The sequence below is a fragment of the Rissa tridactyla genome, chromosome 12 (genome assembly GCF_028500815.1).
Source record: "Rissa tridactyla isolate bRisTri1 chromosome 12, bRisTri1.patW.cur.20221130, whole genome shotgun sequence".
In the NCBI taxonomy this organism is placed as follows: domain Eukaryota; kingdom Metazoa; phylum Chordata; class Aves; order Charadriiformes; family Laridae; genus Rissa; species Rissa tridactyla.
Genome location: NC_071477.1, coordinates 9,783,652 through 9,810,304, shown reverse-complemented (window position 1 = coordinate 9,810,304; position 26,653 = coordinate 9,783,652). Strand labels below are relative to the sequence as shown.

Below are 26,653 nucleotides of genomic sequence, written 5' to 3'. Positions count from 1 at the left end.
GCTGATTGGCCCGGCTACCGCACGGTGTCACCGCCCTGCGTGATGCGGTCACGGTGCCGCCGCCGCGCCCTCTCACCGCGGTTTGAATGTGAAGCGCAGCCGGAGCTCTCGGAGCCGCCGCCGCCGACGGGGGGAGTCGCCAGGTGAGGCTGGGCCGGGCCGCGCCTCCTGGGGATGCCGGCGGTCGGGCGTCCCCGTAGCCTGGCGGCCTGCACGGCCCGTTACCGGCTGCCGCCGCCGCGCTCCGCGCTGGACTCGGGCGCTGGGCCCGCGGCGCAGCGAGAGGCGCAGCTCACCATGCTGGGGTGCTTCGGCCCGCCTCCCGCGGCTCGCGATTGGCTCGCAGCCTCTAGGGCTGAGCAATAGGCTCCCCTCATTGGCTTCCGCTGCTGCCAGTCTCGAGCTGGCGGGGAGGGGGAGGGGAGCAAGTTAGTCTGAGGGCGGCCGGTACCATTCGGGGCTCCCCTGCCGCCGCTAGCCCGTGCTGCCCCCGCCCACCCCGGCCCGCTGAGGGTGGCCAGGCCGGCCTGCGCCCGCCTGGAGGGGGCCGCAGCCGAGCCGGGCCGCCGCCACATGAGGCAGCGTGAGCGTCGCCGCGGGGGAGGCGCAGTCTGGCGGCGGCGGCGGCGGCGGCGGGCGGGATGGAGCGGCCCCGTCCCTCGGATAAACCGCCCGGCGGCTTCAGGCCGGGCAGGCGGCGGGGATGGGACCGGGGAAGCGGCGCGGTGCGCTGGGCTGAGGCGGCGCGGGGGGGCCGGGCCTGGAGGACTCCTGGGCGGCTGCCCCGCCTCACGGGTGGCCTCGCCGCTTGGGCTGAGGGGAACCGGCGGGAGCGGGCGAGTGGGAGTGTGTGGGTGGTTCCCCGCTCCCGTGGCCAGTGGTGCTTGTCCCTGAGCCCCGCGGTTTGGTGAAGTGGAAAGTGAGTGTAAAGATAATCTTTCCTATAAGATCTGGGCCATAAACATCCTTCGGCACATAGATGGTGTTTGGTAAGTGCTGGGGTGAGTGGATGCGGGAAGAGAGTCCTCTGAAGTTCTTCACAGTGTAAGGCCTGGGGGACTGCTGCTTTTTGGTTTTGGGGGTTTTCCCCTAAGTAGTCTGTTACTAATTTGATTCAAGTAGTTAATGCATTTAGCACATCTTATGGGTTTTCTTCTGGGTAGGTGCTCTGAAAAGGTTCTCTTTTTCTGTGGCATTTTCAGGAGCCATATGTTGCAACACAGCAAAAAGCATCGCATTGCTCTAGCAGGTACCACCAGATTTTTGTAGTGGAAAACAAAAAAAATGAATAGCTAAAGGAAGAGGAAGAAATGAGAGTAAGCAGGTAGCAGGTGAAAATATTTATTCTTTAGTATGAGGGATTGAGCAGTGGGTTCACATCTTGTTTGGCCTTCAAAGTAAACTCATAGTCAGCTTAAGGTGCATATTTTTTACATGGGTACCTATATTACACATATATATGTAAGGCTTTTGTAAAAGGCCATTCGGGACTGTCATCTCCTCTTTCAGTTTGGTTTCCCATTTGAGTCAAGTTTAATCTTCATAAGCGATTTCTGCATGGGTTTGCACTTTGGCCTTACAAACTTCCTTGGAGCAGGGAATTTATATTTTTTTAAATTATGAAATATTAAGTATTAGTTTCAACATCATAGCGATGATGTAGGAGGCCGTTTTGTAGAACAGGTGAGGCAGCTATTATTAGTGTTGTTTGCTTATGCTGTACTTTGTTGGGATTTTGTTGGTTGATGTGAATTGGTGAACAAGATTACAGAGGAGTAAACCCCCGAAAGGGAAGGGGAGTGGAACATGGGAGGCAGGACTCTGTGAGTGGATTTTTACTTTTTGCAAAATATGTTGGGATCTCAATTACTCATTAATGCTCATTTAATTTAAGAGGATACTGTTGCTCTCTCTTCTTTTAATGATATAGATACAATAGTTAAAAATAGTATCATTAAAACTCACTACCTTTGCAAGTGTGTTTAAATAGAAACTGTATTTATTGCACTGATGATAAACATAGAACAAATCCAAAATGGGACAGACAAATTTCAGTCTGTCTTACTAATTAGAAGCTTTAGAGAAAAAATGGAAATCTTTGCTTCCTCATTACTTCTGTAGCGAGTGAACTGTGCTGCTGGTGGTAAGAAAGATAGGCAGAATTGATGATGATATCCTGAACAACAACATGTCCATTAAAGCATGTCTTGCTGCTCTTTTAGTGGTACTGTAATTTTAATTATTCTAATTAAAGCTGTGAAGTTAATATAGCACTGTGGTAAGTATGAGAATGTGTGTGGGAGGATTACTAGAGAGGAGTAATTTAGACTTATTGCACAGGATTATTCTGTAACGAGTATTGCAGTTTAAATTAACTCCCACCCTAATCTAAGTTAATTTTACAGGGTGGACAAACTCTCTGGCTTTACACAGTCTTTTGTGTCTTTCTGAAAAAATTAATTTTCTGTTGAGAGTTTTCTTTGATAATGAGTATTTAATTTTAAACAAGCCTTGACTCTTCAATACACTTTAATTTGTTCTATTTATTGTTATGTAGGGCAGAACTATTCAGCTTTTTCAACCAGGAGCAGATTTCTGCGTCTGACACTAGTTCTTGAAAGCAAAATCAAACTCCTATTGTCCTGAAAGGGCAAGAGACCATCTTTTGGCTATACCTGGTTCATGATTTGCTGGATGTGTGATCCTGTTCTAAAAGTTTGGATTCAATAAACTGGACAATAGTGGTTACATGTAGTTGAAGAAATTGAATGTTCTCTGTTTTGTGCTTGGTGCACGCTACCTGTTGTTTTATTGGATGAGACTTATGATAAGACCATGATTTATGAGGTATAGTCAAAAAGAGCTGATATGTGTCTTCTGTGGAATCTAATTTCACATGTGTGTAGCTTATAGGATAGATTTTCTGATCTGTATTTATAACAAAACTACTTGTGGCTTTTAGGTTCTGCCAAAATGGAGCTGAGTGATGCCAATTTACAGACTTTAACTGAGTATCTAAAGAAAACACTAGATCCAGATCCTGCTATAAGGCGTCCTGGTAAGTGAATCTTAGGAGTGACCAAAAAAGTTTAGTTTCTTTTTGGCCCTTCTGTCTATATATAGCAAACTCCAGTGGATGTTTCTGCAAAGAGTTTATTGCATAAATTCTCAGTATCCTTTTAAAACAAAAAAAAGCCCAAAAAACTAATGAGGGATGGATGTAAATATAAATTTAATTTAGTTGCTTTTTGTAATTTTATTTTCCTGTATTATTCTTTTTTTTTTTTTTGTACTGTTGTTATTTACGACAGTGCTGCTGCTCACAATAAACCAGGATTTACTTCTGTCGTGTTATGGCTTTTCAAAATGGTGAGGAGGCAATATTTCCACATCCTGCTTTGAATCGAGAGCTTTTGTTAATAGCAGAAGCATTAAAGAGCTTAGTTGTAAAGAAGCTACAGTACCTTTTGTCAGACTTCTGTGTTTCTGTTCTTGTGAAATTCTGGGGAAGTGTTCAAGTGTTGATTATTTTAAATAGACACATGAAGAATCATAGGACTCCCATTAGAAAAATCAGTTCAGCTTTTGCTAACCTTAGTATATTCTCTTACAGCGGAAAAGTTTCTTGAGTCAGTGGAAGGAAGCCAGAATTATCCGCTGTTACTCTTAACGCTATTGGAGAAATCACAGGAAAACGTCATCAAAGTTTGCGCATCTGTAACGTTCAAGAATTATATTAAAAGGAACTGGAGAATTGTAGGTATCCTAGTGAGTAGTTATGCTAAGATTTGATAATCCTTTTGAGGTACAATAAGATATTTTGCAGTAACCTTGAAGAATGCGTGTATGTCTGTGAAAGAAAGTAGATCATTCAGAGAAGAAACACAAGGTGTAACTTACTGCTGAGGGACTGATACCTGGACCATTGGAGTCCGTTCTATTAAAAAAAGCCAGAGCTGGGTGATAAAATGATGAACGAATAATTTTCTGTAATATTATATACATATTTTGCAGAAGCACAATATTTTAAAGCTCATTTAACTAATAGTAACATTATTTAAACAAAAGTAATTGTGAATTACTTTTCTTTAAATAATGTTACTATTAGTTAAGCATGAGCTGGCCAATTTCACCAGTATCTATTATCATAGTGTTACAAACATTTCAAGCCAACACTGCAGCTGAAAGTGATGACGCTAACTTCCCTTTCATGTCAGTGCTTCTGGGGCAAAGAATAGTGTGGGACAGTTTATTTTGGTGGCCTTGCCAGTTTAGCACTTAAAAAGTATTTGTAGGCATAAAATAGAAGTATTGCCATTTAATCCCATTTTATCTTTGTTTTGAAGAGGTCAGAAACATTTCAGAGCTTTCAGCATTCATGAAATTTAATTTATGGTATAAAATACTTGAAAGCTCAACTCCTTCAGCAATTTTCATTTATACTGTTTATACTTTGTCTGGCTGATAGTACTGTTTGTATCTGAAAATTATCAATTATATAATGTTGCTTTACTACAGGGAAACTGGTCAGTATTTCACATTGTATCTTAGCTGGTACCTATTTACAAATTTGCATGTGATTTTTTTTCCCCCCTCCCCCCCCAATACTAATATTAAGAAACTATAGCAGTCCTGTATGTTTAATCAGATTGGTGCATTCAGTCTGGTGTGAAATTTCTCAAACTTTGTTTCTGTAATACTGTATTCTCAATCACTTCTCCCAAATTGCATCTTTATTGTAAGTAGAAATAATGTTCTGTTATGGAAAAAATTCTAAGTAGCTTCCTTTTTATGGATTGCTGATGTAATTCAGGATGAGATTTTGTTTTGGAGTAGGTGGAGATGCTATGCAGTAAGTGCATCCAGAGAACCGTTATGATTGCTGTGTGGCTTCAAGCACGTTGTTTTGTCCGAAATGGAAACTTTCATTTCAAGAGCAGCTCTATGAACATAAAATGCAGCCTTAAGGCTAGTTTACCTAGGTCACATGGTTTAATTTAGCAACCTTGGGTTTGCCTGATACTAGGCTAGTGGAAGTAAAAGGGTTTTGCCTGTTCAAGGACTTGGATTTGGTAGAGCTTGGAGAGCCAGGTCTACAGGGCACTTCTAGACAGAGGGAAGAGTCTGTTTTTTAAATTTATTTTTAAAGTATGTACAAAGTACTCGTCTATGTGCTGCCTCTCATGTCTTGTCTTGTAAAAAGGTCTCATTTCTTTGAAAAAACTTATAAATAACTCCATAGTAGGAGTTGCTGTTGCTGATCTCTCCTCCACCTCTGTCCTCATCTATCTAAATGTGTAGCGGTAAGTCTTGCCTCCCTACTTGGAACTTGCTTAGTACAGTTATTGCTGCCTTTCACATCATATGAACTTGTAAAGCTCAGGTTTTAGAGGTCATCTTCTTTTTGTTTGTTTGTTTGTTTGTTTTTAATATAAATATAATGATTCTATACATTCTTCTGATTCAGTGCAATGTGATAGAAGTGGAAAAGTTCTTTGTGACTTATTTTTAGCTATAAACAAGCAGTTACAAAAATAAGTCTTGAAATTTTGAAATTAATAAACCTTTTTTTAAGTTTATGTGAAGATGATGAAAGGGAGGTAAGAGGGAGGGTAGTAATGCCATCTGGCTTAAGTATTTTAAGATCATTGAATTACTTTCTGGAGGTGCTTGCCTCTTCTAAATTGCTGGATGATTTCTAGGTTTCTTAACTTTGGTGCTGTCATCACAGATAATGTGACTATCACTGCCGTGGCTAATTGGTGACAAGCCTCCTTATTTTTTTTATTTCTTTACTAGAAATTTCGTAATTTACTACCACTTGGCACTATTGACTGACTGGACTTTGAACTGATTGATATTTTGAACTGATTAGATAACTCTTAAAGTCAATGTTATGGTTTTGCTGGTGTAACCTGCACCCATCTTCATGTACGGTTTCTAGAAAGTATGGCCTGAGGCAGCTTGCACAAAACAAATCTTTGACGTTGGCAGAAGTGAGGACAGAGATGTGGTTTGGTGTGGTGGAAGAGGACGCTATTGGTTAAACTTAGGTTTGCTATTGGCATATGCACGCACACTTTTTATGGCTGAATTGCTGATTTGGAAAGTCACTGAGAAGGAGAAAACTAGTTCAAGGTTTTACAGAAAGACGGAATTTCTTTCAGCTTTTTTCAGGTACTACTGTCACAGTTTCGTTGTAGGCAATATCTTTAACAGATCTCTTTCTTAGTTTCTTTAACTATGTAATAGTTACATAAATCAGCATAAGCAATTGGTTTCTGAAATGCTGGTACTTGCTTGTTGCCTAGTGTATACTGATACGTCTGTGACTTAATTATTGTTTTAATTTTAGGTTGAGGATGAACCGAACAAAATATGTGAATCAGACAGGATAGCCATTAAAGCCAACATAGTGCCCTTGATGCTTAGCAGCCCAGAACAAATTCAAAAGCAGGTAATATGTCAATTCCTGGTTATGTCCATGAGACTTTTGGAATATTCTAAGTGTGTTTAGAGGCTTTGATTATTGGCAGAGCTCACTTTCCTTACCAATGCGGTCATCCCAATGCAAGTAACTTGGAGTATATTGTCACAGCTACTTCTGCCTACTTTATTTTTTTTTTTAAAGGCGCTTACTGTATAATCTTATAGCTAAGTTCTAGCATTAGACAGTTAAATATAGTAATTCCAGAAAGTAAGACTCCGTGTACACATTGGATTTAAAGTGAGATTTATTTATTTGTGGTGAAAACTAGTTGATATTTAACCTGATGATTTTTGAATCTGACAAGAATAATAAGCATTTTTCTTAGATATTTGCAACATCTGGTGTGACTGATGTGTTTTTTGTAGTGAGGAGCCTGCTATTATATCATGTAATGGTTACGTTTCCTTTACAGTTAAGTGATGCTATTAGTATTATTGGTCGGGAAGACTTTCCTCAGAAATGGCCAGACTTACTGACAGAAATGGTGAATCGTTTTCAAAGTGGAGATTTCCATGTCATTAATGGGGTTCTTCGCACTGCTCACTCTTTATTTAAAAGGTATTGGAGATAAGGGCGTTAGTATATGTATTGTAAAGTTCTGTTCAACTCTAAATTTTTACTGTTAGACTTAATTTTGTGGATTTACAAAGTCTACAGTTGTGGCTTATACTTACGCTTACTGACTTTTTACTAAGAACTTAAGTGTTTGTCAAATTGTACACCTTGCATGGTATTATGTTAATATATATTAGTATGAACTATTTTGTTTATCGTTTACTTGACAGTGTTTGTTTGAAGGTTGAGCACAAAAAAACAATTATATGGAAGACTGTATTTTATTTTTTTGTGTATTTCACTTGTCAGGTACCGCCATGAATTTAAGTCAAATGAATTATGGACAGAGATCAAACTTGTCCTTGATGCCTTTGCTTTGCCCTTGACAAATCTCTTTAAGGTATTTCTTTTTGAATCATTTCTAAAACAAGTTTAGCATTCTGAAATGCTTGTTGTGAAAGCCTGCAAAATGAAAACTTAAGAATGGTTGCTTTGAAACTGTTAATGAGGTTCAAACTGAAGTCATGAAGCGAGACTTGAGAGGATTGATGAGGAGAAAAAAGAGCTGTTTTCTGTTTGTTTGGTTTTGGTTTTTGTTGTTGTTTTTTTTTAAAATACCTCTTGTCAACGTGGTTTGTGTGTGTGCTACTTGACTGAATCTTATGTCTTTTTCTAGGCAACTATTGAACTTTGCAGCACTCACGCAAATGATGCTAGTGCTTTGAAGGTTCTCTTTTCTTCTCTCATTCTAATTGCGAAGCTGTTCTACAGTTTAAATTTTCAGGTGAACCTCCTTGTTCTTCTAATTGTTTTGCTTTGATCTCCCAAAGCTGTTATGCTCTTATTTATAGGATCCATTTGAGGCAGCCTTTAAGGCCATGCTTTATTGGAAAAATAAAAGTTGACAATCTGCATCAACACTGGAGTAAAGGAACAGTGAGGATGGGGTTAACTAACATGTTAGCTTGGCCCTATCTAAACAAAAGTTCAAGAGAGTCTAACCTCTTGTCATAGCAAGGAGGCTTGTATGGGTAGCTCTCTAAGCATGAGCTGTGAAAGACAGAAGTCAAATGCCTGAGTTTGTGCTCACTGTGCACGAACTCAGTCACATAGAAAAAAGTCAGTTAAAACTAGTAGCTCTGTAGCACTACGGTGGCAAGTAATTCTGGTAGCAGTATGGAGTATTTTTATTCTGAAATCAGATCTAAATTTCTAACACTATTAAATAAATGCACTATCTGAAAAATGGTAAAAAGATACTTTGCTGAGGTGACATATGTTTTGTGTCTCCACGCGAACATAAGTCTGAAGTGTGATGATCATGTCTTGATTGCTTGGGCTGTTCTTCCATACTGGGAAAAAGGTCAAGCTGGAGTTAAAAGGGAGGCTTATGCTGTCTTATTCTGAGAGTAAGAGGCAATAAGGTTCTTTCTTTATAAAACTCTATAGGTTGTAACTAACTAGTATATTTGGAAATAGTGTATTCCAAAGCCTTTGGCAGGTTTTCGTTTGGGAAGAGGAGGGGGTAGTGTTTCATTTTGAAGATTGTTTTCCACACTTTATTGTCCCTCAGTAGATTATAAGGTGCATACATACTACTTACAATGTAGATATGTTATCTAAGCATTGCAATCAGAAATTAAAATATAGATTTATGCTTTTCCTTCACAGGATCTTCCCGAGTTTTTTGAAGATAACATGGAAACATGGATGACAAATTTTCATAGTCTTTTAACTTTAGATAATAAACTTTTGCAGACTGATGTAAGTACTGCATAAACCTCCTGGTTTGCCTCTGTAGTGGAGAGGGTTGGCTGAGAACTTAGGTCTAACTCTGAACAATGTAGTCTTTTCTTTATTGGCTAAACAAAGGAATAGAACGACTGTAAGGAAATGGGGTTTAAGAGAAGTTGCCCTGTTGCCTAAGAAATTTGAGGTCCAGTTCTTAAGTTGTATCTCGGATACAGGTATACCCTGTGCACAGCTGTGCACACAAATGGAATTACAGCTAATCATCAATGAGCAGATTCTTTCGAGGACACCTGCTGAAGTAACCAGACTGTTAGAGTCACAGTGCTGTTTTCTGTACCTTTCAGCAGGTTCATGCACTATATTTTAGGAAACAGGATATCTTAAAGAACTTGAAACAGTTGAACAAAAAAGGAATAACCCCCCTAAGTACTTTAGTTTAGCGTTTGCTATCTTTCTCTAATTATAAGAATTAGTAGTTTCACAGGTGAAAGAAGATACCAAGTCACCAGAGCTCAAATTAATTTTGTGCATGCTTTCTGCACTTTAAATGCTGATGTCCTCCAGATACAACACAATAGTTTGCCACATGATGGAGCCAAAGCAACTCTATAAATTTCTTTACAATACATAAGGAGGCATATTCAGTTTATCCCGTGCTATAGTTTCACGGTTGTTTTAAGCTCTTTTCTCTTCTCTTGCATTTGTGGGCTATTGCCCAGTACAGACAGACATGCAGCTGTGTGTCAGGTACTGACATGCGTTAAAACTGAAAGGTGGGGATTGGCAGAGGGAGACAGAACTGGGGTGGTGTTTGGTGGTTGGTTTTTTTTTTTTTTTTAAGTGCAGCTCAATTTCCCAATTCACTTTGCTTTGTGGCTCCACAAGCATCTGTGCTGGTATGGGGAAGGGGAGGGAACTACTTTTACAACTATTCCAATTTAAAGTAGCAAGATACGATGTCTCTTAAGCATATTTTTTCAACGCCTTATATTGTCTTTTTCCTATGATGTTTGTAAATTAATTTCATGTCAAACTTTATTGGGTCTAAATGATTTAAAGTGCATAGTACTTTCAATTGAAATATAGGTGTGATTTATGAATTGCAGTGCAGTTCCAGTTCAAATCAGCAAAATACAGTAATACTAAGGATGTGAGAGGGATTTCTTTCACCACTTTAGAACATGGTAAAATAAAAGTGTAACTATTTCCTTCAAATATGTTGATACTTTTAATATTTAAGTGGTGTTGAAGTTTGGATGTTTAAGTTATTAGTTTTCTTTTATGTGAGGATGAAGAGGAAGCTGGATTACTGGAGCTCTTAAAATCACAAATTTGTGATAATGCTGCTTTATATGCTCAAAAGTATGATGAAGAATTCCAGCCCTACCTGCCACGTTTTGTAACGGCAATCTGGAATTTGTTAGTCACAACAGGCCAGGAAGTGAAATATGACTTGGTAAGTTGTTATAAACTGATCTTGTCACATTTAATAATGAATTAGAAATTGGTCAATCATGCTAAAACTGTGTGTGTTCTGTTTGTGTTGTTCTAGCTGGTTAGTAATGCAATCCAGTTTCTCGCCTCAGTTTGTGAGAGACCACATTACAAGCATCTGTTTGAAGACCAGAATACGTTGACAAGCATCTGTGAAAAAGTTATTGTTCCCAATATGGAATTTAGAGGTAACTTCTTGAGACTTACATTTTCAAAGACACAATAAAATCTAACTAATTATAATGGTACGTGGCTTTGCAGGACTAAGAATTGCGGATTACCTCTTGTATATTTTAGTACTAGATTCAAAACCAAGTTTCTACAACAGACTGCTGCCCTATGGGCTTTGTAGAATTGTATGAATATATCTAATAATTTTTCTGTCTTACTGGGATCTCAAATTGAAAAGTATAGGAAGTCTAGGTCATGTGCCACCAATAACTTCATGATTAAAGTGAGTTTCAGAATAATTGAAGGAGTCTAAATAGGCATGGATATCAGGCCTATTCAATTGTAATTGTCTATTTCTCCATGTTTTGATGGGCTCATATTGATCTTACTGTCTAAAATGCAGTGAAGATGTATTGCAGTGATGAGAAGCCTCCAGGTGACTCTGGAAGCCTCTTTAAATACACTTAGATGAGTATGTCCTATCTTTTTTTCTTTTTTTTTTTTTTTTTTTTTTTTAAATCAAGAATACATCAGCTCATGAATATTAAAGATTAATTTGTGGGGCAGCAGTAAGCTAAACAAGCTAGTCTGGCTGGATATTTCTGATTAATTTATATGAACGTTATAGAAAGTACTTGGAAAAAATAGCAAGTTGATAATAACACACCTTTTTAGCATAAAAACCGCAGACCCCTCAGTATTTAAAGTTCTGTGTATTTCATATTTTCAGCGGCTGATGAAGAAGCATTTGAAGATAATTCTGAAGAATATATAAGAAGGGATTTGGAAGGATCTGGTAATCCACAGATTTATACTAAGAATACTTGGTCTTTAAATATAGCTCTAAAGAGCTGAAGCAATTTACTGAAGCTTTCATAACTTTATTTTTAAATTGGGAAGGCTCCCCCCCAAGAGAGTTTATCCAGTTTTTGATCAAGTTTACTGTCATGATGTGCCCATCGCAATGTCTTTTTGTTTTGAACAATGTTTTTAATAGGGTTTTTTCCTTAATTGGATTGGTATGTCTCCTGCACGGCACATGCTCTCATTTCAGCAAATATAGCCTGTAAGTCAATGCTGAATAGTGGCCACAGTCGTGTATTTAGTTCCTATGTGTAGAGTTTTAAATAACATGGAGAGACTGTGCCTGTATTTAGTAGTCTGTCGTGTTAAAACTGAAATTCTGACCGGTGTTGCATACAAATCTGTGATGAAGCCAGCTGGACACCAGCCAGCCCTTGTATGCTGGCACTGTGTTCAGGCCAATACAGTAACCGTCCTGAAAACACAGTGCTGTGCTAACAGAGATACTTGATTTTTCTGGTTGTAGCTCTCTGGTCTTCAGCTGGGTCAGAGCACAGATGAGCCAAATCTAGATCTGTAGGACAATTCTGTATATGCTGTTCCATGCCACTAACAGTTTGCTCGCTGACACTTTTAGATTAATGACACTTCATAATAGATTTAAGAAATTACTGTACACTTGCAGTGGAGGACAAAAATTGGAGGAAAGTGTTTTTGAACTTTTTTCAAGCAAATGTTTTATCATTCTTACCCAGGATTGGCTGCATTCTAGGTATTTGTGAAGCTTTTATTTTTTAGCTACTCCTGCTTTTAAGAGAATTGAGGCAAGAAGTATTTGTGTTCTTCAGAGATTATTTCCTCTATTGCATTTAAATTGACTTGCTTTATTTTCCTTCCTTTGCTTCTGTTAGTATATTGTATTAAAGGCCAGCTGACTTTTTTTTCCTTTCTTGAAACAATGAATTTTTATAGATTTTTTTTTTTTTTCCAAAAATGTATTGATGCAGTGTGGCGGGCCAGCAGCTTCACACAACACATCATCTTGCTCTCTCCCCACCCTACTGCAATGGTATGAGGGAGAGTAAAAGTGAGAAGACTTGTGGATAGAGATAAAAACAGCTTAAGTGAAAGAAAGAGGAGGGAAAAAAAAGGGAGGGGGGCAGGGGGGAGTACTCGATGACTCACCATCTCCCACGAGTAGACTGATGCCCAGCCTGTCCATGAGCAATGGCTACCTCCCGAAAGCCCTCTGCCTTCAGTTTTTTTTGCCAAGCATGATGTCACATGGCATGGAATATCCCTTTGGTTGGTTTGGATCAGCTGTGCAGGTTGTGTCCCCTCCCAGCTTCTTGCCCACCCCTAGCCTACTTGCTGTGAAGAAAAAAGAGAAAGCCATGACACTGTGCACGCACTCTTAAGCAACAGCCAAAACACTGGGGTGTTACCAACAGTTTTAGTCACCAGTACAAAATACAGCACCATATGGGCTGCTGTGAAGAAAATTAACTCCATCCCAGCCAGATTCAGGTGCATAATTGTCAACATAGTGAAAAGCCTCCCCCTGCGTGTTTACTGAAACTTTCTTTAGATGGCAGTAAAACCTGTGAATGCTCCTGCAGTATTGGTAGCTGTCCGCTCCTCTTTTTGTTGTACAAATAGTCCCTATTATGACAGTAAGTAAAAGACTTAAACACGTTCGTACACATCAGTGTGGAAGAGTGAAGGTGTGGCTGTAACTTGAGAAGCTGTATACTATTAGGATATTAATTTGATGTTTATTAATATGAAAAACTGTATACTTTCTCATATCCAAAGAATCTTTGGTTCTTGTGCAGATATTGACACCAGGCGCAGAGCAGCTTGTGATCTAGTCAGAGGCTTGTGCAAATTTTTTGAAGGACCTGTGACAGGGATTTTTTCTGGATATGTTAATTCTATGCTGCAAGAATATGCAAAGAATCCATCTGTTAACTGGAAGCACAAGGATGCAGCTATTTACCTTGTTACGTCTTTGGCATCCAAAGCTCAAACACAGAAGGTACTTTTACATCCTATTCACTTTAATCCATATGCATTCAAACATTATAGTGTATATGAGGACTGCAGTTCATTTTATGCTGTTTCAGAATGGGAGCAACTGTATTTGTAGTTTAATGTTGTCCATTACATAATCCTATCACAGTTGGTAATTTGGTGGTATTTGATCTTCAGGTAGATTGGGCAAAGTTAACAACATTTTGCGACCATTTGGCAAGTCTTACTAGCATGTGTGAAGCAGCCATACAAAGAAACAAAATCAGCTTGGGTCTAGAACCTCTGGGCTTTTAAATGGTACTGACCCAGAGTTTGTAAGCTATGGAAGGCCAAATTTGGTTGCACAGATCAGAAGTGTTTTAAGCAGACTAGGAGGAATCTTAAGTGACTGTTGCAGTTCTTGTAATTATATTTCCCAATGTTTCCTGTTATTTGTGTGTTTATGATTTGGAAATGGTATGTGAATGATGGCTGGAAATGGATACCGTTACTTGTTTGGGAGAAAGCAACTAATAGGCTGGATACATTGAAAAGCCACACCTGAGCTGAACTGTATTTGGAAACAGTAGCGTCGTATCAAATGTCCTATAGAACAGATTTTAATATACATACTTTAAATGCTATTACAGTTCAAATCTCAGTGGCTTTACAAGACAGATTTGAGGTCAACACAGTAAAACATGTTGTACAACATCTTTATGCACTTTTGTTGAAGGTTCTCAGTCTTTTCCTAAAAGTCTAGTTATATACTACTGCACAGCAATTGCCAACAGTAGTGAACCACAGTCTTCTAGCAATTAGAAAACTGTTAAGTTGTACATGTTTCTTCTGTGCTATTCAGTGGCAAATATAGGATAATATCACTTAGAACACCTCACTGAAAAATACCCATCTGAAAATCCTGGTTTAAAAATTAGTTGCATTTTTCGTAAGAGAAAACTAAGTCATTATTTTGCTGCTCTAATTCAGAATTGGAGTTTGAGTCCTAAACTTTTCCTTTTTAAAAGGCTTATCACAAAAAAAGTATCAAGTTAGTAAGATGCTGATATTTTCTATCTGAAATTTTTGTTGATTATTACTGTGTTATGTGCTATTATTCCTCAACTCAGAGCCGGTAACTTTGAACCTCAGTAGTGCTACAGCTGAAACCTACATGCTAAAAATATTAAGAAAAAGAAATTGGATGGTTCTCTACTGAAGATGCAGTTTCAACAATCTCATCACGTTCATGAACGCTTTAGATTCCTTTTATTAAAAGCACATAAAAATGAGTAAGAAAACTAGCTGAATGTCAGCATCTAAAAATAGAGTTGGTTTGGTTTTTGTTTTTTCTAGCATGGAATAACACAAGCCAATGAACTCGTTAATCTGACAGAATTCTTTGTGAATCACATTCAACCTGACTTAAAGTCTGCTAGTGGTAAGTTAAGTTAATGTTAATTTTGTTATGGCATTTTCTGTCATATATCTACAACCTTGACAGTGGCTATTGTTTCTTAAGGCTCAAGCACTCATGTATCAGCATAATCTCTGAGACAGAAGATTGTTAACGCCTGGCACACAGGAATTCAAATTTGTTTGGCTGGCAATGAGTGAGCTTTTAAAGAAAGGTGGATTACCAGATGCTATCTGCAAGATCAGAGCATGTACACACGTGGTTACTATCAGCTACGTGCTTAAACTTGTTGAATCAAAGTAATTTGATTTCTGTATTTGAGACCTTATGGCAAACTTCCATGCTGTAGAAAACCCTGAGAAGTTAAAATACTAAAGGCTAGGTCATAGCCTGTATCAGCCCATATTGATGAGATTACGGCTGTCTAGATTTAAGCCACACAATTTATGTTATGCTTCCGCAGTTATCTCAGTATGTTTGGAACGTAGTGGATTGTCTTGGAATATGTAGTAGAGGCTGTTAAAATCAGAGCCAAAAGGAGAAATTTCATGTGAAAGAGTTGGACTGTATACTTAATAGTACTGGGGTGTGATTTGTATCCAAAACTGATATTCTGTCTAGCAGTGCCCATACAGAAATGCAGAAACTAAGCAATGTAGAAAAACACTGTATGTATTATTTTTGAGGGGAAAAATCATGACTTAATGTCACCTCTAAATATAGTATATGTTCAGTAATTACATTTATATGAAAATTATCGATAAAATTTGCATATTTTTCTATTGCAGTGAATGAATTCCCTGTGCTAAAAGCAGATGGTATCAAATATATCATGATTTTTAGAAACCAAGTAAGTTTTTTCTTTTATGGTAAAAACATATTGTAGTTTGTTACTTTATACTTGCCAAGCCTAATTTATCTTACTTGGCCATATGTTAACTCAACAGGTGTTTGATAGTCATGTATGACACTTCATGCTGAATTTTTAGTTTTGAAATAAGTGATATTGTTATAAATATCCAATTAACATGTAGTCTATATGCTATCCATATGCTGTTGGAGCACTGAATGTCTTAGCGTGCTTAATTCTGTGACATACTCAGACTTTTTCAAGTGAATGTTAGTCTAAATAAACTTGATTGCTCGTATTGTTGAAGTGGTTGTTAAAAGAGTACAGCAACTTTGTCCTTTGCCTCTTCTGATTTGAGATGCAATAAGAAAATATTCGAGTGCTATTTCTAAATTTTAGATTACCTTTATTAATCTCTTATGAAATACTTCTGATTTAATTTTTGAAGCTTGATTTTTTTTTTTTTAGTTGCCCGTTAAGACAAAGTAAAATGGAAAAATAAATATACATTGGGAATATATGCACTTACTGATAATGAAACGTAACGTTGATGTTTGGGGGAAGCAATGACAGAAACAAGTATCTCTTGGTTGTCAAGGTGTGATATAGCAACTGGAGGAGCCTTCTAAGATTTCTTCCTCTGCCAAGCTCTCATTTTGTAGTTGATGAGCTTAAAGTGGTTATGCTCTAGTGTTGAACCATCTGTATTTTTATGTAACATATGTATAATTTGTTGCTATATTTTTGTAGGTACCTAAAGAACAACTGTTGGTATCTATTCCTCTCTTAATCAATCATCTTCAAGCAGAAAGTATTGTAGTCCATACTTACGCAGCCCATGCTCTTGAAAGACTGTTTACCATGAGGGGGACAAATAATACTACCCTGTAAGTTTTCAGGCAGAAATAAATGCATTGCTACATAGATTTTGTCCATTAAGGATGAGAAATATATGTAGGGGATCTTTTATTTTTTTAGTATTACAATATTGTAAAATGCTTGAAGTTTGACTGTCTTTCATCATTAAAGAGCTGTGTTTTACTTAACAGCATTACAGCTGCAGAAATGGCACCGTTTGTAGAAGTGCTATTAACAAACCTTTTTAAAGCACTGACACTTCCTGGCTCATCTGAAAATGAATACATCATGAAAGGTAAATGCTTTATGAGTTCTACAATATATGAGTAACTTTGTTGACTTTAGAGAAAGGCTTATAGGTACAGGCTACTGACATTTTTATCTGAAAAAACTCATTTATGCAAACATGCTAAAGAGGTATGCTCAGCCTGCAGTTATTTACCAGGCTGTATTAAGGCATCTTTGGCTAAATGTATGGTACCAAAGAGAAACACTAAACATAATGGTATTATGACAAATTATTTCTTAAATGGTAGTTCATGTAGTCAGGACAGCTACTTGAGCAGTGTCAGTAGGAGATCTGAGCGGGTTATGGCTAATAGTTTGCCAAGATTTGAGACTGGCCCAAGATAAACGGTGGTCTTTGCAAAGTTGTTTAATCTGCTGTGCTCCATCTATAGAATGGGGATAACGAGGCTTTGCTTTATCCTTTGTCATGATTATAGATTGATTGCTCTTGCAGTAGGTGCTCTTTCTTACTGTACCTAATTCCTTGGGATCCGATTTAATAGTGAAAGGTAAAGGATTTAGGCATATGATGGGTGACAGAAGTGTATGTTTTTCTCCAGAAGATAATACTTTCAATTTATTTGCAGCCATCATGAGGAGTTTTTCTCTGCTACAGGAATCCATAATTCCATACATCCCTTCTGTCATCACACAGCTTACACAGAAACTGCTGGCTGTCAGTAAGGTAAAGACTATCTGAGCAAAATGTTCACTTTTTACCTTTTAGAGCAGTCTCTAAAGATTTTTTTTATCCCTTGTTCTTTGTGTTCTGTTAGGATATTGTAAATTATTCAATATTTTCTGAGTAACATAAGTTAAAAGAGCCTTCGAGTGAAGTACTGTCTTCCTTAAAATTCTTGTAGATTTTTGTTCAGGCTGGACTAATATTCTTGAAGATTAACATTAGAGAATCCTTTAGAATAACTTCATCAACTATACAAAAAACTTCTACTATGTATAGTTTAAACTTAGCTGCGGAGTATAAGAAGTGTTCAATAAAGAATTGACTAGGCACTTAGAGGATCGAAAAATAACTTTTTTCCAGCTTTTGTTTTGTCATACTTTACTTACCAGTTTATGTAGAGATTCTGAAAAACACTCATCTTTAACATATTCATAAAAAACACACGTCCTTTATGCTTTAAAGGTTTTTATGTTTGCTTTTATCAATGGAATTATTTTCATTAGCGTATTAATAAGTCATAAGTATCCTTATTCCTAATTGCTACTTTAGACTTCAGTTGAAATAAAAATATATCTGTTTTGCTACATAAGTTGCTTGGCTGCAAGTTTGGGTTGATTTATCTGTTTGTTTTCAGAATCCAAGCAAACCTCACTTTAACCATTACATGTTCGAATCAATATGCTTGTCGATAAGGATAACATGCAAAGCAAACCCTGATGCAGTTGGAAGCTTTGAAGAGGCTTTGTTTATGGTGTTCACTGAGATACTACAGAATGATGTGCAAGGTAAATTAAAATCAGTAAGTGCTTGTGCTCCCTCTCTGCTATAATTGGTTGCTATGATTTACCTCATGGCAGTTTTTCTGTGACGCAGGAAATCCAAGTGAGAACACAGCGTGTTCACAGTCCTTATAAACACTTTTAGGAAGCATCTGGATTGTTCCATAGGGTACATCGACTGTATTAACTTTTAAAACAAAATGTATTTTAAAATACCTAACAATCACTACCCCAAAGCCTCTTATTATTCTTCTTCATTATATTGCATTGTTTCTAGTAGTTTGTTTTCCATGTTCTGAAACCTTAACAAATAGAAGAAATAGATTTTTTAATTTTTTTTTAATATATACAGTGCTTGCAAATTTTTGGAATAATTGAATTTGGGAAGTGATACATTTCTCCATGGTTTTATTTGTTGAAATCCTTGTGTTAATATCATAAAATTAAAGGTTCAATCAATAGATATATAGTTCTTATGAATTGACAGTGACCATATTTGCTGCATTTGTAAATGTCATCGTTTCTTTTCCAGAGTTCATTCCATATGTGTTTCAAGTGATGTCCCTACTTCTGGAAATGCATAAAAATGAAATCCCATCATCCTATATGGCATTGTTTCCTCATCTACTTCAGCCAGTATTATGGGAAAGGACAGGAAACATTCCTCCTTTGGTCCGACTCCTGCAGGCTTATTTAGAGCGGGGTGCCAATACGATAGCAAGTGCTGCTGCTGACAAAATTGTAAGTTGGATTGCTTTAGTCACAGTGTATGACTCTAGACATGTTGATTTAAGATTAAAATTATAAGGAACTTTTTCCTGTAGTGAATAGCTGGATTTGTGCTGAATTTGTGTTTGTACTTGAAATTAATGGTGTTTATGCAGAAAGACAAAAAAATACTGTGAAGGGCAGGCTTTTTGGATGCTTTTCCATTATGTGGATAAGAGAAATCCTAGACTGTCATGCTTTTGTCAATTAAGATGTAAAATTCCTGTGCTTAGTTTTTTGCAGACAGGTAAGTTTCCACAGTTTCCATGGCTTGTTTGCCTCATGTTGAACACTGTGAATCAGGAAAACTCAAAGGTTCTATTCAGAACAGTCTTCAGATGAGTGAGGAGAAACCAAAATGTGGGGGGATCTGAGGATTAGTGAGTTCAGTGGGAGATTTATTCTGCATACTTAGCTTTTGTTATTTCTGCTGCGTGATCTGCTAGAGTCAGACTTGATTAGACAGTGCCATTGATGAAGCAGACATGCATGTTCAAATTGGATTTGATGTTCATTTGATCAAGGTTAATCTTAATGCTCAAAGGAACATCACTTGGGCCCGACAGAAATCTGTCTTCCTTGTCCTTAACTGCGGAAACAGAATCCTGTTTTAGGTTCTGAAAGCTTTTTCTTTGGTGTACGTCTTAGATGGTAAGGGCCAACTTTCTGGTAGGTCACATATAGAGAACTGTTGTATAGAGTTTTATATTTGCTTTGCTTACAGCCCGGATTGTTAGGTGTGTTCCAGAAGTTGATTGCCTCTAAAGCTAATGACCATCAAGGATTCTATCTTCTGAACAGTATTATAGAGCATATGCCTCCGTGAGTATGACTTGAAATTACATTAAAAACTAATTTCTGTAGACTTTAATATTTGGTATGTTTGTACATTTCATAGTTATTGTTTAAAAACTGAAAATGTCACGTTTATCATTAAAATAGATTTGAACAATTTTATACATGTTTTCTGTGAAGTGACATTAATAAAATCCCAGTATGGATTGAATAACTATTCTTTTAAATTTCCAGTGAGTCAGTTGACCAGTACAGGAAACAGATCTTCATTCTACTATTCCAAAGACTTCAAAATTCCAAAACAACTAAATTTATTAAAAGTAAGTTCCTTGCTATATAAAAAGCTTCAGCAGTGGTGGTGCCAACGGTTAGAACATGCAGCTATGCTGAATAAGCATCCTGCCATGTCCTGTGATTAGGCAGATGAAGGGATACTAGTGACTCTTAACACTAGTGACTTGCTTCGAATTATTTGTGTAATCAAGGTTGTCGCAGCAGGTGACACTTATTTCATGAAAACTGAAGGAATGGAACTAAAATAAGGGAAGAGACTTGTGTATTCCTCTTTCTTACTCTGTGCGATATCATTAATTATCTGAAAGTGTCTCCATTTAATCCTCAACTAATACCAGCAAATTCATATGCTCACAGAACACAGTAATACTGACCACAGTTTCTTTTGTTACATACAGTTGTGTGTTATTACTCTTAAATATTCTATGCATTTGTGTCATTCTGCCTTGATATCACTTAAGTTATTGATAAGGTTTTATGTTAAACAAGCAAAGCTGTGACAAATTATTGAAATAATATTCTGGTTATTCCTTCTGTAACAGGAAGATTATTGTCATACTGATTAAATTAATGATACTAAAACTACACAAAGTATGCAATGTGTATTACTTAATCCTATAAAGTCTGATTAATGACACCCGATAGGAGCAAGAATGATAGGATTTCTTATAATGGTGGTGTTTTTAACGCATTGCATCTGTGCTCTGGGGCAAAGGCCATGCAAATGGGTTCCCAACTGATCTGAAAAACTGCATTGCATGAAGTTTTCGGCTAAAAGCATTGAAGAGTTATTTTGGTCCTTGATCTGAAAAATTTGCAAATAGTTCTTCTAATGCTTTAGAACTGCTATAAGGGGGGAAAAGGGCCAAACCTTTACTTGGTGGTTTTATCACCATGTTTTAGTGTGCTGCGGGACATGAAAAGATCAGCAGTTTTTAGACAAACTTCAAGGCAGCAAAATGATGGACTTCACTAAAACTGAACCTTTATAAAGATTGCCTTTTCTGTCCCCTTGAAAATCTTGTTAGACTGCATTTTGCTGCTGACTCTAAAGCTATTCTTTTTTTATTCATGTTGAGTTTTGACTTTTTTCTTGTTACAGGTTTCCTAGTCTTCATTAACTTGTACTGCATAAAATACGGTGCATTAGGTCTGCAGGAAATATTTGACAGCATACAGCCAAAGTTAGTATGATTAATTTTTTTTATTTAAGACTGCTGTGTAATTGTTGCCTTTTAAAATAGGAAATAGTTGTCATCTTTACCTAAAATTGCAAGCTGCATTTGTCACTAATTTGACTAGCAGAATGTTTCTTCTAATGTGGTTAATTTATCTGTCTAGCAATTTTTTTTTTTCTGATTTGCTGCCTACAGTTCCTTGTTGATAGTTCAAGATACTAATCTCCTAAGCAGATCATAAAAAGGAAAGAGTGATGTTTTTATTCTCCCGTTGTGGAAAGCTTGTACACTTAAATTTCTACCAGGCATCTATGGCAATGGGGCAGCATCATGAGAAATTTTCTGTTTTTTTCTTTTTCTGAGTGCTTCATATTGTTTCTGGTTTTCTTTTGTTACCGCGAGGCTGATAAGGCTTTCTAATACTTTTTCTTTAAATGTCATAATAGGATGTTTGGAATGGTTTTGGAGAAAATTATAATTCCTGAAATCCAGAAAGTGTCTGGACAAGTTGAAAAGAAAATCTGTGCTGTTGGCATTACGAAAATATTAACAGAATGTCCTCCTATGATGGACACTGAGTACACCAAGCTGTGGTATGTAGAACACTTCTTCAAAGTTCTGCTAGTGAGGCTATTTGATTTTTTTGAAAATGTGAGCTATCATCAAAATATATTCTTCAAATAAACTCTGTTGGGATTTCTTTGGGCCTGCTATTGTTATGAGGCTGAGTTTCAGGCTTTTCATACCACTTTCTCTTCTCAACAAATAAAATTGTATTTTTCAAAGCAGATGCCAGAACCGGTTTGAGATTTTTGTGATGGAGATAGCATTGACTGGGCTAGCTAGGACTGCATTTAAGAAAATATAGGCCTTTCTTGTCGCTTGTAGTCTTTCTGAAAAGCTAGGCCCAGTTTTGACTTTTAACTGTTCAGGACATTTAAAAGTCAGTACACCTGAGCATGACAGTAGAATTTTGGGGGAAGCTATCTGGGAAGACTGTAAGCCAGTCTAGGATGTCAGGCAGCCTGATTTTAATGACAATAACTGGATCCCTGAACTAGAACTTTTCCTTTTTTCTTTTTTCTTTTTTTTTTAACGTACTTAGCAAAAAGGTATAATCTGGAAAAGAGTTGCTTTTCTTAGGTATGATTCATTAAGAATTTGACCTGATAAAAAATAAACACATTGTTCATGCTTTTAATATGAGCATCTACTACACAGACCCACAATTCTTCAGCTTAGATTGGCCACTTACATTTCAGTAGCTAAGCAAGTACCTGCAAGGGCTAAATTGTAAGGGTTCTGAGTAATTTGAACATTCTTGTGGAATACACCCTGTCCTAATGTATTTTAAGCACTCCAATTTTATCCTCCCCTCTTTCCATGTAGGACGCCTTTGTTGCAGGCCCTCATTGGCCTCTTTGAACTGCCTGAGGATGACACTATCCCTGATGAAGAACACTTCATTGACATAGAAGATACTCCAGGATATCAGACTGCATTCTCTCAGCTGGCCTTTGCTGGAAAAAAAGAACACGATCCTGTAGGTCAAATGGTGAACAATCCTAGAATCCATCTGGCACAGTCTCTTCACAAACTGTCTACAGCGTGCCCAGGCCGGGTAGGTGGCTCTTATACATGGCATGCCAATGCGAAATTCTGCAGAGAAGAAATGCTTTTTTGGTAATGGGTCTCTTTTGCTAATGTTTGATAATCAGCAAAATTAAGTACGTCATAACCAGAATGCTAGGTATTGCTCTCTTTTATTCTTTAATGGGATATAGCTTTTATAAGGTTTTTTCCCTAGTAACCTTAGAAAGGCTGTATTTTCACATTATTTAGTTTAGCAATAAGCTTAAGTATTCCAGTTCTTAAATGAAAATTTATCCACTTGTAGGTATATAACTAATACTTTTCTCCGGTTCAATTGTATGTACTCAGGAAATTACAGGCAACTCATGTTAAATATAAACAAGTTAATTTTACAGTTAACTCTTTTAACCCACAGCATCTTTGTTTTGTTCCAGATTTTGGTAAGTAAAGATTGCCTGAGAGATCTGATGATTGCTGCATTCAAATTTCTGCTTTAATAACTCAAGTTTTTCTCTCTTCTTTCATATTTGATTCAGATAAGTAGAACGTAAAACTGTCAGCGTCAGAAATTGTAATTCCAGCAACTGCTGCTCTCAGGATGTCGTTTGACTTTGTACCATATGTTGACACAGTGATTAACAGGATATAACAGTAGCTTAATGTATACACACATTGACACTTCTGCTCTGTCGTGTGTTTTAAGGTTCCGTCAATGCTGAGTACTAGTCTGAATGCAGAAGCGTTGCAGTATCTCCAAGGATACCTCCAAGCTGCAAGTGTGACGCTGCTCTGAATTGCATATATTCCACAAGCAAGATCAAAAAGTCAAAAGCGGTTTTGTTATACAGAAGGTTGACAGTGACTTTCTTTATAGCAGAGCTCAGACAAAATTAAAAATGCTACTTGAAAACTTATTGCAGAATCCATCTTGTAAAAGATAAATGTGGCTTTAAGCAGAAACTGAAAGAATTTGGTGGTTTGTGTACTCATAGATAAAAGGTGGCTAACTTCCATTCCCAGTTCAATTTCAAAGGGAATAGTCATAGCAGTTTGTTATGGGATTTATTTGAGATCTGCATCTGCAGTGTTTGGATAACATTCTGAAATGTACGGAGAGCACTGGCTGTAGAAACTCACTTCCGTCACTAAAATTCCTTTTCATTTTGATGTTGTCCTTTGTATTTCTTTTGTCTTTCCTTAAACTTTATCTAAATTGTGAATAAATAAGAAGTACTTGTTTAAAATGCCTGTCACTGTGCGCTTACTGTTTTAGAAGAATGTAGTTGGCTTAAAAAAAATATAATGTTTTAAACTTAGGATAGAATATAAAATAGTGGGACTGTGAGGATTTTTCTTTATCTTAAGTAACAGTTTAAATATATTGTAGGATCATACAGAGCAAATCTAAAACTTTGGCAGAAGGTCCAAAGCTATTATCACTCTTGATATTCATCAACAGGTGCACCCCTTCTCTTTGTACAAGACATGTCAGTATATTGCGGTAAAAGCAATTAATATACCCTCTTAGAGTGGGTATCAGTCTCCCAGTGGATTTTTAGTGATGTACTAAAACTAAAGGAGTCATCTTAGAGTTAAGTTTAACTCGGATGTTCTCCCTGTCTCCTCATAAATATACTGATTAGGTTTGGTAGCCTTGAATTCTAAGTGCATCAGTTTACGTTGCAGTTAAGGCTGTTTAAGTGACTAGTGGAATGCCTGGGCCTTACTGTGTTCTCAAATGGCCTGGGCACCAAAATACTAGACCATAGGCTTTTAGAGCACTGGTACTTCAGGGATATAAATAAATCTAATTATAGAGACTGGAAAACTCCTGAGCAAGAGTGAAGTCTCAGACTTATGTGATACTAAGCAATGTCATACATGACAGATTTATTTTTTTTTTTTTTAGTTACTTGTCCACAGAAATTCTGCAGATGACTTGAATCAGGACTGGTTTTTTGTAGTTAGAATACCTGTTGAAGCTGGGCCTTGTATCAAGAAAGTTACTGAATTTACTGAGGGTGAAACATAGGGCAGAAGAATCAAACGTCTTTCAGTTCTTTCTTAGTGTCTGTGGCTGCCATGTGAGAGTGCGTGCTGGCCATTTCTCTTAAAATATAAAGAAATGAGTTGCTTGTTAGACAATGGATTTAAACTAAGTGCCTAAAAATGTATTAAATGAGTCAGCATCAACAGGTTTTCTTGAATCTGGTTTGCAGTGCTGTGTCAGACCTTCTGTTCATAGGTATGAGGTGAAAGCAGTTCTCAAGAGTGAAATAATACAGTGTTGATAATGAAAAGCATCTGCCTTAATGCTGATGAGAGAGACTGATGTGTGTTATAAGTTTGCCGAAGCGCCTTGCAGAACGAATTTCAATAGACAGGCTGAAACCACATGGGAGATGTGTGACGTTTGCAAGGAACTGAATGCCTACCTCGAATGTCAATGTTAATTGAGCCGTGGTCATTCAAAACCTGCAAGCCCAAAGGATCCTCTGAGCTCTGTCCGCTCTGCAGCTTTGTCTTTTTTCCTTGGGTAATAGGGAGAACAAATCTACAGAGAACTTGCAGACCTTCTTACCCTGTCAGCCTCAAAGAACAAAAATTAAATCGGTACTGGTGGTCACGTTCAGTATTTTGACATGCTCCCTTTGCATCTCTTGGAGTAGACGGGCTGTGCATGTATGCTACATAACCTTGTGCCGAAGTGGGGCTCTCCAGCACTATGCAATATTAAGGGGCTTGTTGTATTAGACTGTCGTAGTTCTACAGTTCTAAGCAAGATTTCTTTAGGTTGCTGCGATGCGTAAGTAAGTGAACAGACATTTCTTATCTTGCCAGTACCAACCCTAGGTGGAACTGGACAGAATGTACAGCAACAAGCCAGAAACTTTTTGAGAGGTAGCCAAAGAAAAATTGGCTCTTCTGAATGGAAAATTATCAGTGAATCTTAATGTTCACTATCTTGCACTTCCCCCAACGTGTGACCTTTTGTTGTTGGACAGATGTTCCGTGTGAATAAGTGCCTAAGTGACTTCAACAAATACTAGTGGCATACTTGTCCTTTAGTTCACTCTGAGTTGAGTAACTCAGACTTTGTAGACATGGCTGTGCCTGTGGCACTGTTAGTGACATGTTATTTAGCGCTGATGTATTCTGCAGACTTCATAAGGCATGCAAGTGTTTATAGACAGCACTTACCCTTTCAGGGAAATGAACTTTTCAAGTGTAGTGCAGGCAAGTGGATGCATCTCTGCTTCCCGGTACAGGCAAATGTTATTGGCAATGCCCTCGACCTTCACTCAGGTGGAGACCTGGTTGCTACTTCTGACACCTCCCATTCTCAAGACTTGGGAGGCAACACAATGTTCCAACTACATTTGTCTGTTAAGTTTAGTGGAAACTGATGCAAGCAATGTCCTAACAGTTTTTGCAAGATTGTTAAACTTCTCTGGGCCGCCCTTGGGTGTATTCCTTGTTAAACAGTTGGGCAAATACCAGTTTCTTCAGAAAGCCCAGGCTGGAAACAGCTGGTATCAATGGATCTTCTGAGGACTTGGGAGCATCTAATTCAATGTTAGACAATTAACTCCTGGTCCTCTTCCGAAACACTTCTGAAAATAAGTAGCCAGTTCTCCCTTGCAATTGACAATGGGAGAAGATTATTCAAGTTCAAGGGGCAAAAGATTACTTGCTCCATTTTCAGTATGAAATAGGTAAAGGGACACCTGTTTGGGGATCTTTCGACACCACAGAACTCTAATCTGTCCTTTTTTGGAGCCCACTGACTTGTAGTTTTCAACTTCCAAATAATGTTCTGAGGCTTTTGTAGGAGAAGAAATACCTTTTGTTGGTTTAAGGGGGGGGGG

At 37.7% G+C, this 26,653-nt stretch overlaps 1 protein-coding gene across 2 annotated transcripts; it reads left to right on the top strand.

Annotated features, from left to right (window-relative positions):
* CSE1L (chromosome segregation 1 like) lies at positions 1-26,653 on the top strand. 2 transcript variants are annotated; one of them, XM_054218537.1, is made up of 25 exons: positions 1-143; positions 2,963-3,058; positions 3,614-3,756; positions 6,356-6,457; positions 6,903-7,048; positions 7,355-7,445; positions 7,722-7,829; positions 8,717-8,809; positions 10,086-10,253; positions 10,350-10,479; positions 11,193-11,258; positions 13,102-13,304; positions 14,636-14,720; positions 15,485-15,546; positions 16,297-16,433; positions 16,596-16,699; positions 17,280-17,377; positions 18,012-18,162; positions 18,689-18,897; positions 19,649-19,746; positions 19,954-20,039; positions 21,116-21,197; positions 21,638-21,784; positions 22,581-22,812; positions 23,488-26,653. In XM_054218537.1, exons 2-25 carry the CDS (start codon positions 2,974-2,976, stop codon positions 23,575-23,577), a joined length of 2,916 nt encoding a protein of 971 aa, XP_054074512.1. In that variant the 5' UTR covers positions 1-143; positions 2,963-2,973; the 3' UTR covers positions 23,578-26,653. The 2 variants fall into 2 exon arrangements, with proteins under 2 accessions (XP_054074512.1, XP_054074511.1); XM_054218536.1 differs by lacking the exon at positions 1-143 and adding an exon at positions 548-989.

Bases quoted from the DNA above. Each gene is read 5' to 3' on its own strand.
- CSE1L (XM_054218536.1), top strand. The intron at 3,757-6,355 runs GTAGGTATCCTA...TTTTAATTTTAG, and splicing joins TTAAAAGGAACTGGAGAATT to GTTGAGGATGAACCGAACAA. The intron at 7,049-7,354 runs GTATTGGAGATA...TTCACTTGTCAG, and splicing joins GCTCACTCTTTATTTAAAAG to GTACCGCCATGAATTTAAGT.